This window comes from Saccoglossus kowalevskii, chromosome 21, assembly GCF_978046115.1.
Source record: "Saccoglossus kowalevskii chromosome 21, keSacKowa6.1, whole genome shotgun sequence".
Classification (NCBI taxonomy): domain Eukaryota; kingdom Metazoa; phylum Hemichordata; class Enteropneusta; family Harrimaniidae; genus Saccoglossus; species Saccoglossus kowalevskii.
Window position 1 is genome coordinate 3,840,727 of NC_140661.1, and position 17,140 is coordinate 3,857,866.

General features: G+C 33.6%; 1 protein-coding gene across 1 annotated transcript in view; it reads left to right on the forward strand.

Moving 5' to 3' along the window:
* The window catches only part of LOC146729580 (uncharacterized), a 108,801-nt gene that overhangs the window by 48,794 nt on the left and 42,867 nt on the right, over nucleotides 1-17,140 (forward strand). Inside the window, exon 3 of the mRNA XM_085494838.1 lies at nucleotides 11,998-12,339. Within this exon, the coding sequence (XP_085350964.1) occupies nucleotides 11,998-12,339 (342 nt within the window). The remainder of the gene's footprint in view (nucleotides 1-11,997; nucleotides 12,340-17,140) is intronic.

The following is a 17,140-nucleotide window of genomic DNA, read 5'->3' on the forward strand; positions in this document are numbered from 1 at the left end:
CGAACAAAGAAAATCGTGATTTCAAGATACTTTGGTTTGAGTTGTCAAACACATCTAAGTATTGAGCTATCTTGGGGCCATTAATAGGTTCATGCTGTAACACATGTTATAAAATATGGTAGCGGGATTTTAAAATCTGAATTATTCCACTACATACGGATTTTAGCTCCGTTGTCGACTTTGTTGAGAGGAGTTAAACATATTACTGATTTTCTGTCATCCGTCGCCTGCATCAACTTTTCACCTCTTTGACTTATTTTGGGAAACCACAAGTCTGGTCGCTTTGATATCATATATTCTAATTCTCTCAGATTTGTTCATTTTGTGATATTATCTTTAATTCTCTGATTTTAATGAATATTTTTTATCATTTTTGACTCCCATGTGCGAAGCACAAAATGGGAGTCTTTGCAGTTAGTGTGTCTGTATGTGTGTATGTGTGTATGTGTGTGTGTATGTGTGTCCGACTGTTCCACTGCTATCTCAAGAACCATACATCGGTTTTTGATGAAACTTGGTGCATAGATGCTCTGGGCCAATGCGCAGATTTGATTAGGTTTTGGTAAAAATCCATGCTCGTTAATTACCTAATTTGCATGATAATTAGCTAATTTTTAGCTGTTCTATGACTGTTCCACTGATATCTAAAGAACCACTCATTGGATTTTGATGAAACTTGGTACATAGATGCTCTGAACATATGCGCAGATTTGATTAATTTTTGGTAAAAATTCGTGCATATTAATTACCTAATTTGCATGATAATTAGCTATTTTTTAGTGGTTCCATGACTGTTCCACTGATATCTAAACAACCACTCATTGGATTTTGATGAAACTTGGTACATAGATGCTCTGAACTAATGCTAGGTTTTGATTAGTTTTTGGTAATAATCCGTGGATACTAATTACCTAATTTGCATAATGATTAGTCAATTTTCGGTTTTTCCACTGATATCTCAAGTACTAATCATCACATTTCAATGAAACTTGGTACATAGATGTCATATGACACTGCACAGACCTGATAGTTTTTATGGTAATATCAGTACATATTAATTACCTAATTTGCATAATTAATTAATTTTCAGCATTTGATATAAGTAGTTAGCATTACATTTCAATGAAACTTGGTACTTACATACTCAAGGACTATGCAGAGATTGATTGTTTTCGATAAATATTTGTGCATATTAATCACCTAATTTGCATAATTAGTTAATTTTCAGCTTTTCCACGGGTATCTCAAGTACTAATCATCGCATTTCAATGAAACTTGGTACATAGATCCTTTAGGACTATGCAGAGACCTGATTAGTTTTAGGGTAAATAATTGTGCATATTAATTACCTAATTTGCATAATTAATTTTCAGCTTTTCTACTGATATCTAAAGTACTAATCATCATATTTCAATGAATCTAGAATTATGCAGACCCAATTAGTTTCCGGTAAATATTTGTGCATATTAATCACCTAATTTGCATAATTAACCAACTTTCACACTGATATCTCAGGTACTATACATCACATATCAATGAATGTACATGGATGCTGTAGGACAATAGACAGACCTGAATAATTGTGGGTTAAAATCTGTACATATTAATTACCTAATTTGCATAATTAACCAATTTTAATCTTTCACACTGATATCTAAAGTACCGTAAAAACTCCAAAATTTCGACCGGTTTTAAATAATTTGTGTTAGAAATGTGACGTGTTTTTAGAGTCAAAATTAAGGTGCATTTTCGCACGGTCGAATTTTTCAGAATAGAAATCAGCAAAAAAAAATGGGGATGATAGACAGTGTGCTTCATTAGTTTTTAAAAAATGCAATGTCCGTCAATTGACGTAAACTTCCTCATGTTTCACGGTAAAAGCAAAGGTCGTGGCCGAGTTGTAACTCAAAATCTAAACAAAGTCATCAATCAGTGAGTATTATGACAAGCAAAACAAAACATCAAGACGCGGAGAAGAGGTCAGCACAAAACTAATAGGTCAAAAGACAAAGCTGTCTCGCACTACCTAGGAAAACTTGCGAATGTTCGAAGTACAGGTACCCATTGGACAAAAGATACATGGAAGTTTAGCAAAAGATCTCCCCGACCCAGTGCAATGTATCCGGTTAGAATCAAAGCTCACGTGTCCCTTATTTGAGCACCGTACCAGTGATTTGAGGGACCAAATTCTGCCGTAAATTCGCCCTTGGATTAAAAAATATAATGGGATTTAAGAAAATAAAATGGGACTTTTAAGGTGTATTTTGGCGTCATTTTTCGGACATTTCAATCAATCCTGCCGGCTAAAATAGAGTCTAAGTTTTACCGTAGTCATTGACGTCTGTCTATTCAAGAGTACACGTGTATGATTTTTATCGTGACTAGCGTGAGCGGGTAAGCTTCCTTTCGAGAATGAGCTGTTATCACTGTGAACAATGTTAAATTATTCTTCAGATGACCAGTTTATTTTTTAAAAACAACTAATTTTTTTATTTAAAAAAAATCATGCCGTTTTCGCATCATCCAGCTTTTTGATTGGTTAATTAGCGATTTGACCTATTTGACCTAAGAGAACATGGCGGATATCCTACAGCATCAAACGTTTATACGAGACCGGAATCATTCGCTTACAATGAAACTAAGTTGACTTTTATTTGTATTTCATAACCATTCAACAAATTTATTTTGTGTACATTATTATAATCACCACTGAGTACAGTAATAATCAACAATTCAGAAACGCAGCATGCCGAGATTTTTGTGTTCGTTTTTATTTGAAACTTCGTTTATTTAGAATATATTTTCGTTACCAATAAAATAAAAATCTCTCAGTCAATCAGAAACCCGGATTCATGCCTTTGAGGAAGGTCCCGTTTGAACGCTCACATCGGTTTTTTTTTCGTTTGGGGGAAAACTAAAACTGGTCGCAATTTTCGAATAAGAATGAGTCGGCAATTTTTAGTGGAGTCGAAAATTTGGAGGTAAATAAAACACCGAAACCCGGCAAATAAATAGGCGGTCAAATTTTTAGAGGGGTCGAAATTTTGGAGTTTTCACGGTGCTAATTATTCCATTTCAATGAAACTTAGTACAAAGATGCTCTAGGACAATGTACAAACCTAATTAGTTTGCGGTAAAAATCTGTTCATATTAATTCCCTAATAAGAATAATAATTCATAATTTTTTGGTTCTAATCACATTTCAATTAAACTTGGAGACATAGATTTTCTGTTACATTGCGCAGACCTCATTAGTTTTACACTCAAATCTGGTCATATTAATTTTCTGATTTGCATAATTAGTTTTCAGCTAAGTAATTTCGAATTATATTTAATGTGTCTCCAATACTCTCAGCACATGGGAGTTCTTTCTAAGCTTTCTTTGATTGGTAAAAGTGATATATTTTTAGTTAGATTGCTTTGATATTATGCTTATAGGTACCTCAGGTAGACCTCTCTCAGATTTGTTCATTTTGTGATGATATCTTTAATTTTTTCTAATTTTGGTGAATATTTTTGTTTTTGTTTAGTAAAAAGTGATATTTTTGACTTCTTGTTGAAAACAGGAAGTCAGATTGATTTATATTATACATATACCCGGTAAGTACAGTACTAGTACCTCAGATAGATCGATCTCAGGTTTGTTCATTTTGTGATATTTTCAATTCTCTAATTGAAATGTGCATTGCTGGCAGCAGAGCTATCTCAGCTGATAGGCTTCTTACGTTATTTTCATATTCCATAACTCAATAAATTACATATACATGTGCAATGTAGGTGCATGTATTGAAGGAATGTATGCTATAAAATCTGATTCTGAATTTGATTAAAATGCAAGATTTGTGTAAATGTTCCCAAAAGGCATTTAGTTGACCGGAGTGCAGCAAATGTAGATCATTACCCTGTAAGTGTTCAATGCAAGAGCTTCCACACATATACAATAGAACATCTACAGGGGTAGATCCAGAATTTTCTTTTACTAAGTTTATTCCTATTTCAAAGCAAATATAAACCAGAAAAAATTTACAGACTTATACAAATCATCAGAGTTTAGGGGGTTTGTATGAAACCCCTATGCTCCTGAATATTTTCAGTTTCAATGTGTTTGTTGTTTCTCTACTCTAAAATGATTGAAATTGAGTAGAGAGGCCAGTCAAAGATCAACAATAGTATAATAATTGCAGTTTATCATTGTTCATGTGTTTATGATCTCATCCATTGAATTGTTAACCCACAATTCTAGATAATGGTTCATTATTTCAATCCCATGAGCCTTCACTCATCTCAAACTGGATGCAGATGCGATCATGGAAATGGGTTCTGGATTTCATCTCTAGTGTCCTCACTTTTCTTGTATCTTCCATATTTTACACTCTACTAATGTGTTCTACTTTAACCTTTCCATTTCCACTTATAAATAATTAGAGGTCTATCGTGATGACGACATTCCAAAAATCTAACAAAAAATATAGTGAAATATTTGATGCTACAAAGTTACTGGTTACTCCACAGGTTTGTTTAGTGTTTTGTTGAAATGTGTGTCTATTAGTTGTCTAATTAGCATAAATTAGCATATTTGTTATTTTTTTAATAGATATCTCAATAACTTTTTATCAGATTTCATAGGAACTAGATACTTAGGTGCTCTGGAGGTAATCAATTCATAGTGATTAGTTTAGGAGTGAAACCATGCTTACTAATTACCTTATTTAAATAAATGTGCCAATTTTTATATGTTTCACACATCTCAAGTACCGCTACTCAGTTTTCAATTAAAAGTGGTACATAGATGCACTGAGGTAATTTACAGAAGTGATTAATTTTTTACCTAATTTTGTCAGATTTAAATTAATTTTGTTGCACAGTTGCTCTGGAATACATCAATCTGCAAACTAGAGATGTACAATAGAATTTATTCCTTTTGTTTCAATAAGAATTTTCCGTGGATATTCTAAACTCAAATACTGTGATCACATTGTTCTCACATTGTGCATCACAAATAACAAGACGTATTTTAGTCTCCAGGTTTCTTAAATTTTGAATTTTTCTCTATTTTTACTTCATATGCCTCCAATTCTCTCAGCACACAAGTGTACTGTAAGGGGGTTAATTATTCACTGGGTTTTTTGCTTATTTCGCTGACCGGAAAATGCGCTAAATTAAAACCCAGTGAATATGTAAAATTGAACATAGATTATCTAAATGATAAAACCATGAATTTAAAACCCACTGAATATGCCTGAAATGGTAAATCAGCGAAATTTAAACCCAGTGAAAATTAGTCATTTTACAGAACTTTCTAAACTTTTTTTGATTAATTTGTTTATTTTTTAATTTATTCATTTGAAGATTCGACAGCTGAAAGTCCCAATAACAAACTTCAATAAACTAAAGACATGTACATACACAATGACAATTGATAAACCAGCAGATATATGTTTGACAAGCCTGATGATAAGGCAAATCACACTACAATGTCCCTACTAATATCAGAGATGAATAGACACACTTGGTTGGTTGAATGCAATGAGTATTGCAGATATAGTACAAAAGGACATCCCAATACTGAATTACATCGTCTCATTTCAATTTGAATCCAACTTTTAACAAATTTACTGTAAACTACATATAAATGAAATGATTGAATAATTCTTTTCATTTAAGATAAAATTAGATAAATTTCACAGCCATATTACCCATTTGACTAAATTTTTTCAATTTTGAATGTTAGTTTTGAACTAAAGATTACAATATTGTTTGTACAGTGTAGGCACATTGCAAGTGCATTAGCGTTCTAAACAAAATTTAAGTGTTTGGTCAACTGTAATTATATTTTCAAAATAGGCAGTGATTGTCAAATTTTAATTCAGTTTAGGTCGTTATATTAACCTGTAGACGTTGTTAAACTTGAAATATGCCAATTGGTTCCAACATAGAGCTGAAAAGAAATTAGCTCCATTTATATGTAACTATTAACTGTGATTGAACAAGTATTCAAAAGACAGAAATATATGGTGCACATTATCGAATGGCTGCCATTTTTACTTCTTTTGATAACAATCTTTTTGACTTCCGGGCACAACTTGCGTCAACGTAAGTTTTTTCTGGTGATTGTGGGAAGATGGTACGCGCAGTAATCTCATTTATAGTCGTCTATTTACAGGCCTTTATGTAAATACAGATTAAATCACACTTTGGTGGAAATCACGTCACATGCAAGGCATGCTTGCATCCTTTATTCATATCAACCAAGTGAACTATAAACACATAACTACATTACAGACTTCCTTACGCAGGAAATATCCTGCACTGTCAAACTAGACTTTTATTTATTTGAACAGTGTGGTTTTTATAAAGGAAGCCTATAACAGTGGATATTATTGTTTTATCAGGAAGTGTTAGTTTTGAGTTTGTATGCCTGAATGACTTGTCTGATGTTATTAGTGTTGACAGGAATATGTTACACAATGTATTGTTCATTGTTAGTGCTGCGCAGTACAGGTAGTTGTCACAGCTGCTGATACAGTTTTACTGCTTTTCAAATGGTGACAGTTGAGAGGTTTGAAGACAGACATGTAATGCTTTACTGGCTGTACTAAACAATAACTTATAATTAGCATATTTGCTAAAAATTAGTCTGACACATCTACTCATTCTGCATATTTCAAATATTGAAATGTTTGTTCCAGGGCCCATCATCTTTTGAGATGAGTCCAGATTTCGCTGTTGCAGTTTAATCTCTGATTTTGAGAGTTTGTTTGTTATTTCTGTCACTAAAAATATGGGAAAGTAATGCTTATATACCGGTAGTATAATGGCAATAACTTCAGTGAGAGTCAGGTATACATGTACCAGAGATATTACACAATACATGATAAATATGCAGGAGTTATATTTATGTTCTGAATTGTGCAATATTATGTGGTATCACCCACTATTGATAGAAGATATTGATTAAGTTTTTAAATATGAAAACAGTATATCTTGTTAAAAATTATGTCAAAGCCTTAAAAGCAAAAGCAGCTGGGACAGCGGCACTGCAGTGAATAACATGCACAGTATTGTTGCACATTAGTTGCAGGAACATCTTTCATTTTATATTGTATTTCCACTTAGTGGGAAATATACTATGTAATGTCATGTGACTTAGTTTAACCATTCACAGCATACGTAACAACAGCTACAAGTAATTTACATTTGGGGAAAGTCACTATGCATTTCACAATTGTTGTTTTTTCAGTACCGTACCTTATGCAAGTACAAATAAAACGCATAAATTAATGTTTTGCTCAATATTTTTAGTACATGAACAAAATTATAACATATCGGTACTTTGAATACAAGTGTAATATCTCTTATATCATAAGAATGAAGGACTTTATTTAAGGCTTTTCCACCAGCTGCAGTCTTTTTCTTCTACCTATCAAAGGAGCATATATTGTTTATTTCAAATTTCAATTTCTGTGAATACGAGAAATTGGAGAAAATTGTGATTATGTGTTTGCTGGCAGTGAGATAGTAATGTTTAGGATTTATAATTGAATTCTGTTTCTGGGAGATCAGTAGTGGATAATTGATTGCATTTCACAAATACCGGAAACGTGAAATCTTTAATTCAATAGCAATATGGGAAAATCATGGATCATTAATTTCGAAATATTGAAATGACAAATAAAGACTGTATGTGAGATTAATGTTTAGTCACATTTCTATCCGTTTCACTGGAATTGTGTGTTTGAGGACGCACAGGTAATATTGATGAAGATGATGATGTCAGAAAATGTAATTACAGAAAAGTAAAAAGTGGTAGCATGAGTTCAGCAAATAATGTGAAAAGTAGTCGTATCAATCACTCTCAGTTGGCAGAGTTGTCGTACAGTATTGCAGTACACTCATAGAAACATGTATGTGTCGCTTAAGATGAAAAAAACGGCAACTACTATAAACCACTTATTTTCATGAAATTAAACCGAGGGAGTCCTCATCTGCGCATGCGTCAGATGGCCATAGCATGTCATTGTTTACAAACATGCGTTCACCCAAGAGCTTTTGCGATTTTAGCGTGTGTTGTTATCATCGATTGGGACTCAATTTCTGCGTGTGCACAGGTGATGACCCTCTCGCTTTAAGTGTCACTAAAGTTCTCTAAAAGACTGGTATTATTTCATCACTGACTTTGCATTGTTTTCCTAAGACTATAATGTGACTGTATTATTGCAACCATGTAACCTCATTTCACTGTGATACATTGTATCAGGTTTTTTGTTCAATGAATATTTGTCACTAGAACATTCTTAATTCAAAAATAATTAAAAATTCATAAAATGGTCTGAAAGTCTATGAGCTGAAACCTTGCAGCAACTCTGTAATAATAATAATTACCTTATACCACTTTTGGCCATGTGATCTATTGTTTAACCACTACTTGTATTTCTTTGCAGCCATTGTTATGCTATAATAGACCAATTATTTGTGAGTATGTCATCCACAAGTTACAAGTTCCTGATGACATTTGTTCATAAATGCCCAGTTAGTTGGTGTAACCTTGTTAAATGAGTTCAGTAAAGCACTTATTCCACCCAATGTAACAGTATTAAAATGAAAACATTGAGTTTCCATGAAACAAGTTACCATACTAAATACATATTTTTAATGTCTTTATTTTGTATTAAAATTTGATTCAAATGTGATTAAAATTAAATCAAAAATAGAATCACTACACTCAAAGATGGCATTAGAATGTGACCTCAATGTTTTTTTGAAACCAGTAGCCACTTGAGCTGAACTGTGTTTCTAAGTCTGGCCGGCTCATTCAATGTAATGGGTATCAAGAATGTATGGTCTTTTTGCCACTTGGGGGCGCTATACACATTCCTGGACTCTGAAGATGACCCCTCCTGATAATAAATAACTGTGTTAAAAATGGAACTGTATTACATGTATGAGAGAAAAAAGTGTTCTATAATTGAGATACAATTCAATTAATATACTAGCAGTTGATGTTTAGTAGCACATTACATTGATATAGCATAAACATTTGATGATGGTGTATAATTAAATGTCCACTGTTGGCATTGTTTCCACTGTCTATAGATGATAAGACTCTAATTAAGGGAATGTCTTGGGGAATGTGAGCCTGTAGCAATGTGTAATTACTGTGTTATCAGGGAAGGGTCATTAGATTGCGGTTAGGGTGTAAATCTGTCATATGGAAATGTACCATTATATTGTGAGGAGTGGCAGTACATATTGTGAAAGAGGTAAATTTGTTATGTACAAAAAAAAAAACATTTCTATTTGGGGGTATTATTAGAGGAAAACCATTAGATATTAGGGGTGTTATCAGGGTTGTAAAATTATGTATAAGGGGCGTTATCAGAGGAAAACCATTAGATATTGGGGTGTTATCAGGGAAGTACTATTTAAATACTATTTTGGTCAAATATATTGAGATAGGATATTTTGTTATAAAACATTACCAATGTCTGTTTAATTTTGAGTTTTTAGTCCCCGTTTGGACGAAGTCCGAAAACGGGGACTTATAATTCGGTCTCCGTCTGTGCGTCCGTGTGTCCATGCGTCCGTCCAGAGTCATATCTCAGAATCCCTTGGACCGATTCTGTTCATTCTGTGTATTTGCCTCGTACTTTATGTGGGACATATGCACATGCAGTGGTTTAGCGATTCGATTCAAAATAGCCGACTGGCAGCCATCTTGTTTTTTGAAAATGTTGTATTTTGGACATGCTTTATCAGTTTTCATTCAAACTTGGTACATAGATTATACATGTCCATGACGATTTATTTCGCAATTGGATCAAAGATGGTCGACTTGTTGTTTTTTATGCGGTATCTTGGATGTGCTCTGTCAGTTTTCATTCAAATTTGGCACATACATGTACTCTATACATGTTAGGATGCATGTCCATGACAATTTGTTTCAAAATCTGGTCAAGGATGGCCAATGGACAGCCATCTGACTTTTTGGCCTTCCTACTTTATTTGCACAATTTATGTACCATTTTCATTCGTATTTGGCACATACATCATACATGTCAGTGTGTTTCATAATCAGATCAAAGATGGCTGAATAACGGCTGTATTTATTTTTGGCCATATTACTACTACACGGAACACGTGTTTTGATGTAAATAAACAATCTGTTGTATACGCCACTTGGAACTCAAGTTTCAAGGACACGCTCGCGCTCAAAGAGAACTTTCAAAAATTTAACGGGGACTGTGTCATTTTCAATGACTTGTTACATTAGTATATGCATCAGTCTAATGAATCAGGTCACTCCCTCATGTGCATTTACAACTGAATTGTATGTTACACCCTAATACAAATGTGTGTACTATATATTTATTCTCAGTTTTGAATATTCAAAATAAATGACATACATATAGAATGTGGTGGTTGTTGAACACAGAGTGACTTCAGTGCTCAAACCTACCAAGTTTATTACCTCAATTCCCTTCTTACAGTGGCTCTTGTTGACAAAATATATAAATACAATTTACAATCACATTAGCCTAATTCCCTCCCACAATGACCATTGGTGATAACAAATACAAAATAAGTAAATAAAATTTGCTGTAGTAGACATCCTGTGTGCTAACGGTTGAGACTGAAGACAATAGCACATCACACAACCTGGTGAATTGTACAATTGACCAATCACGTGGGTGGAATACCTGCCTGTGAATTACTTTACATAACGACTAGATAGCAATTATATGCTAATCTTCGAAATGCATAAAATTGTTCATTCTCACAATTAACATGGATATGTATTTAATCTATTCACATGATTCCAATAAAATACTGTAAACTGCTTTAATTTCACAGAATTTACATAAATTTTGCGTGAATTTTTCTAGCAGTGAAAGTTTTTTTCATGGATTTTACGATGCAAAGTGTAGGTGACTTTCGTGAAATGTTGTCCTCATGATTGCCATATAATTTCCATCAGTTAAAAATATATGGTTTACAGTACATTATCATATACCTTGTATTGCCCAGCCTCATAATGCTATGGGAAGTGCATCCTCAGTTCAGGGCAATAATTTTCAATCAAAATAAATTACATTGTGTCTTAAATTGTAATTACACCTATAAGGTACATGATAAAACCTTTATGGACTGGATACAGCTTTTGCTGCCCTCGTTCTTACAGCTTACCGCCCTCCCAAGCTTGGTTGCTTCTGTCGCAAAACCTCGGACCGCGCAAGCCGCATCCAGTCCATAAAGAATATAGAGGCCATCATCAACTTTTTCTTATTGATCATTTGTGTATGTTCTCATGACAGTATAATATCATCTACAGTATACTTATTTGAATAGCCTTTAAATAAATTTCAGTCTGTGAGGTATCCCTTACTTCATAAATAAATTAATGAATCTATAAATATAAATATGAATATAAAGAAGGTATAATATCCACTAGAATATATTTGCACTGAATCATCCCTTCAGTGTATATAGCGAAAATAAATTCCAAACGAAAATAAAGTAATTCATAAAATGGCTTTTCAAATTACAATACAGTATATAGCAATTGTTAATTAACAATTTTGTGACTCTCATGGGATCACATGTTCACTCTCCTGACAATTACATGTATATCTATACGTACATTATGAATAATTATTTCATTCCAGTGGTTGTCCTTGCCATTTTTACAATTATGTCTACAAAATATATATATACATGTATGTATTATTATGATACCTATTTCATTCCAGTATTTGTCCTTGGCTGACCCAGTAATTGTTTTATGTAATATTAGTTTTTGAAAACGAACTGGTAAAATCTCCCCCATTGACGTGAAATTTCTATGTGTGTGCTATTCTGTTGGTCCATTTATAGTTACCACCTCGTCCTCGTTTTCAAGGTGGTAATTATGCTAAGGAGTAGCGTATCTTGTCAGCTGTCAACCAGCTTTATATCTGACCCTGGTATATTTATTAATTTCTCTTTTTTCTCTTTTAATAGATCAGTTTTTTCACATTCCTGTCGGCTGTCTGCGTCATACTTCATCTGGTTGCCACGGTGTTGTCAGGAGAAACAGGAAGTCTTCTCAAGTCTTTCTTGATGTGTATGCGGCATGATGTTCAGAATACGTGTCTATGTTGTGATACAACTTACGAGTGTGGACTTAATTACATCCATAAAGCTGTGCTGTTTGAAGGCGTCTTGAATTGCGATATGGTGTCATCAATACTCAAAGAACTCATGTATACTATATGTGTTATCAATGTTATAGCCTGTCTTCTCTCATTTATTGCTACAATTCTGGGATGTGCCAATATCGTTAAGAGGAATTCTGGGAGAAGGGTGAGTTAAACAAATTAATTTGTACACATGCACATTAATCATTTTAACTCCCTTTTATCATCAGTTCACTGAGCCACAGTGTGCTATATAAATGGATTTAATAATTAATAAAATTAACACCTGTAATCCTGCTATATATTCAGTGACACAGTAATTAATTAAAATTGAGCAGTTATATAATTTGCATACACAATCACTGATGCTTGAAATAGGATTAGAATTTGATAATGTAAAAAGTACTTAGTGGGATTTCTTGTTAGCTTATATAGCGCCCTCACTCATTTATTCTTTTGTTTTTATTTAACTATCCTCGGGGGCGGAGCTACGTCACAAGACGTTCCACGTTGCTACGACGCGCACCACTGTACATGCATTTCTATGGGCTCTGTGCGCGCTGCTGTGGAACGCCGGTCGAGCCGGTGAAAATTCGAGAAAACAACACAAACTCAACTTTGAAGTAATCCCGAACAGCCAAATTTATATACGTTACACACGTAGGGCTAATCTTGTTACACTGTTCAGAGGAGTCTCAACAATCATCCCAAAGTACCGTTTTCTGCGAGTTTTGGGCCTTTGTTTTCACCGCCGCAGGTTGCCAGGCGGTGAAAATGCCCGGATGTCCGCCCCCGAGGATAGCTCATGATAGTGCGCCCTCTAAGCCAAATAATGCACCACTGATTTATAAAGATAAGTAGATGTGCTAATTCACTGGCATGTCAATGATGCAACAGAAAATTATACATTGATCCTGAAAAATATCTTATTATAGATATGGAATTATAAACCAAATAATCACAAGCCACAACATTTCTGTTAGTGCCTTAAGTCATCTTTTCTTACTTACCCTGTCTGAGTGTATTTGCATGTATGTTCCACCATTATCTTAAGAATCAATCATTGTTCACTGAAATTTAGTATATAGATGCTCTACAACAAAACACAGACCTGATTATTTTTTTACCAACTGTATTACTGCTGTATTCAGTGACACAGTGATTATTTAAATCAAGCAGTTTACTAATTTGCATACACCACCACTTGTATTACTGCTGTATTCAGTGACACAGTGATTATTTAAATCAAGCAGTTTACTAATTTGCATACACCACCACTTGTATTACTGCTGTATTCAGTGACACAGTGATTATTTAAATCAAGCAGTTTACTAATTTGCATACACCACCACTTGTATTACTGTTGTATTCAGTGACACAGTGATTATTTAAATCAAGCAGTTTACTAATTTGCATACACCACCACTTGTATTACTGCTGTATTCAGTGACACAGTGATTATTTAAATCAAGCAGTTTACTAATTTGCATACACCACCACTTGTATTACTGTTGTATTCAGTGACACAGTGATTATTTAAATCAAGCAGTTTACTAATTTGCATACACCACCACTTGTATTACTGTTGTATTCAGTGACACAGTGATTATTTAAATCAAGCAGTTTACTAATTTGCATACACCACCACTTGTATTACTGCTGTATTCAGTGACACAGTGATTATTTAAATCAAGCAGTTTACTAATTTGCATACACCACCACTTGTATTACTGCTGTATTCAGTGACACAGTGATTATTTAAATCAAGCAGTTTACTAATTTGCATACACCACCACTTGTATTACTGTTGTATTCAGTGACACAGTGATTATTTAAATCAAGCAGTTTACTAATTTGCATACACCACCACTTGTATTACTGTTGTATTCAGTGACACAGTGATTATTTAAATCAAGCAGTTTACTAATTTGCATACACCACCACTTGTATTACTGCTGTATTCAGTGACACAGTGATTATTTAAATCAAGCAGTTTACTAATTTGCATACACCACCACTTGTATTACTGTTGTATTCAGTGACACAGTGATTATTTAAATCAAGCAGTTTACTAATTTGCATATACCACCACTTGTATTACTGTTGTATTCAGTGACACAGTGATTATTTAAATCAAGCAGTTTACTAATTTGCATACACCACCACTTGTATTACTGCTGTATTCAGTGACACAGTGATTATTTAAATCAAGCAGTTTACTAATTTGCATACACCACCACTTGTATTACTGCTGTATTCAGTGACACAGTGATTATTTAAATCAAGCAGTTTACTAATTTGCATACACCACCACTTGTATTACTGCTGTATTCAGTGACACAGTGATTATTTAAATCAAGCAGTTTACTAATTTGCATACACCACCACTTGTATTACTGCTGTATTCAGTGACACAGTGATTATTTAAATCAAGCAGTTTACTAATTTGCATACACCACCACTTGTATTACTGCTGTATTCAGTGACACAGTGATTATTTAAATCAAGCAGTTTACTAATTTGCATATACCACCACTTGTATTACTGCTGTATTCAGTGACACAGTGATTATTTAAATCAAGCAGTTTACTAATTTGCATACACCACCACTTGTATTACTGCTGTATTCAGTGACACAGTGATTATTTAAATCAAGCAGTTTACTAATTTGCATACACCACCACTTGTATTACTGCTGTATTCAGTGACACAGTGATTATTTAAATCAAGCAGTTTACTAATTTGCATACACCACCACTTGTATTACTGCTGTATTCAGTGACACAGTGATTATTTAAATCAAGCAGTTTACTAATTTGCATACACCACCACTTGTATTACTGCTGTATTCAGTGACACAGTGATTATTTAAATCAAGCAGTTTACTAATTTGCATACACCACCACTTGTATTACTGCTGTATTCAGTGACACAGTGATTATTTAAATCAAGCAGTTTACTAATTTGCATACACCACCACTTGTATTACTGCTGTATTCAGTGACACAGTGATTATTTAAATCAAGCAGTTTACTAATTTGCATACACCACCACTTGTATTACTGCTGTATTCAGTGACACAGTGATTATTTAAATCAAGCAGTTTACTAATTTGCATATACCACCACTTGTATTACTGCTGTATTCAGTGACACAGTGATTATTTAAATCAAGCAGTTTACTAATTTGCATACACCACCACTTGTATTACTGTTGTATTCAGTGACACAGTGATTATTTAAATCAACCAGTTTACTAATTTGCATATACCACCACTTGTATTACTGCTGTATTCAGTGACACAGTGATTATTTAAATCAAGCAGTTTACTAATTTGCATACACCACCACTTGTATTACTGCTGTATTCAGTGACACAGTGATTATTTAAATCAAGCAGTTTACTAATTTGCATACACCACCACTTGTATTACTGCTGTATTCAGTGACACAGTGATTATTTAAATCAAGCAGTTTACTAATTTGCATACACCACCACTTGTATTACTGCTGTATTCAGTGACACAGTGATTATTTAAATCAAGCAGTTTACTAATTTGCATATACCACCACTTGTATTACTGCTGTATTCAGTGACACAGTGATTATTTAAATCAAGCAGTTTACTAATTTGCATACACCACCACTTGTATTACTGCTGTATTCAGTGACACAGTGATTATTTAAATCAAGCAGTTTACTAATTTGCATACACCACCACTTGTATTACTGCTGTATTCAGTGACACAGTGATTATTTAAATCAAGCAGTTTACTAATTTGCATACACCACCACTTGTATTACTGCTGTATTCAGTGACACAGTGATTATTTAAATCAAGCAGTTTACTAATTTGCATACACCACCACTTGTATTACTGCTGTATTCAGTGACACAGTGATTATTTAAATCAAGCAGTTTACTAATTTGCATACACCACCACTGATGCTTGAAATAAGGCTACCAATAGATCCTGTAAAAATATGCCATCATGCAACTACTGATCTGATCTGACTGATCTTTCTAGCTTATTTAGCGCCCTCACTCATTTATCTTTTGTTTTTAACTATAGCTAATAATAGTGTTCCCTCCAAGCCGATATGCTGCACCATGTGTACCAATTTTCTGTGATGCAACTAGTTGTGCTAATTCACTGGCACACCATTGACACAACAGAAAATCATACATTGTGAAACATCATACCATTGTTATGGAATTTTTAATAGGGATTTCTTACTGGCTTATTTAGCACCCTCACTCATTTATTTTTTCGTTTTTAACAATAGTTTGTAATAGACTGTCATGATTTTTTTGTTAATATATATATAATAAATGAGTTTGTCCTTACAAAATATGTTTATTATTTTCAATTCAGCAAAGAAAATAATTAAGGAGAATACTCTTTCGAATGAAGTCTGAAAATGACGACTTATGGATTGTACCTGTGTATGGCTGGTTTGATTGCATGTTCATTCGCTTCATTATCCGATTCAAGAATACCAAATTGGGCCATTTTGTGCTAAAAATTAATTAAAATCAAGCATTTCTGCCATATCAGATCCAGATCATACATAAATCAATTTCATTCAAACTTTTTACATACGTGTACACGTACATGTACAGGTACATTGGATATAGGACCTTGATGCACAGCATTTTGTTTTTCATATCAGATTTAAAATGGCTGAATTGTGGCTGATTTCTGGCAAACTGTTTTTTTTTTCAGAATGGGATGTTTTTTTTTTATTTTTTTGTTTTTTTTGTTTTGAGTGCAAAAATATTCTACAGCACACAGATTTTGCAGGTTTCATGATCTGTCAACTGAGGGCGCTGTGCCGTACATGTACATGTATGTGTCTAAGTATTGAGAGTAATGAATGCATCAAATGGTGTAGCTCATTATTTTGTAGACAGTTTCACACAAAGAGTTGTGAAGTTGTAACAGAAATATTCCTAAGAGATTCATAT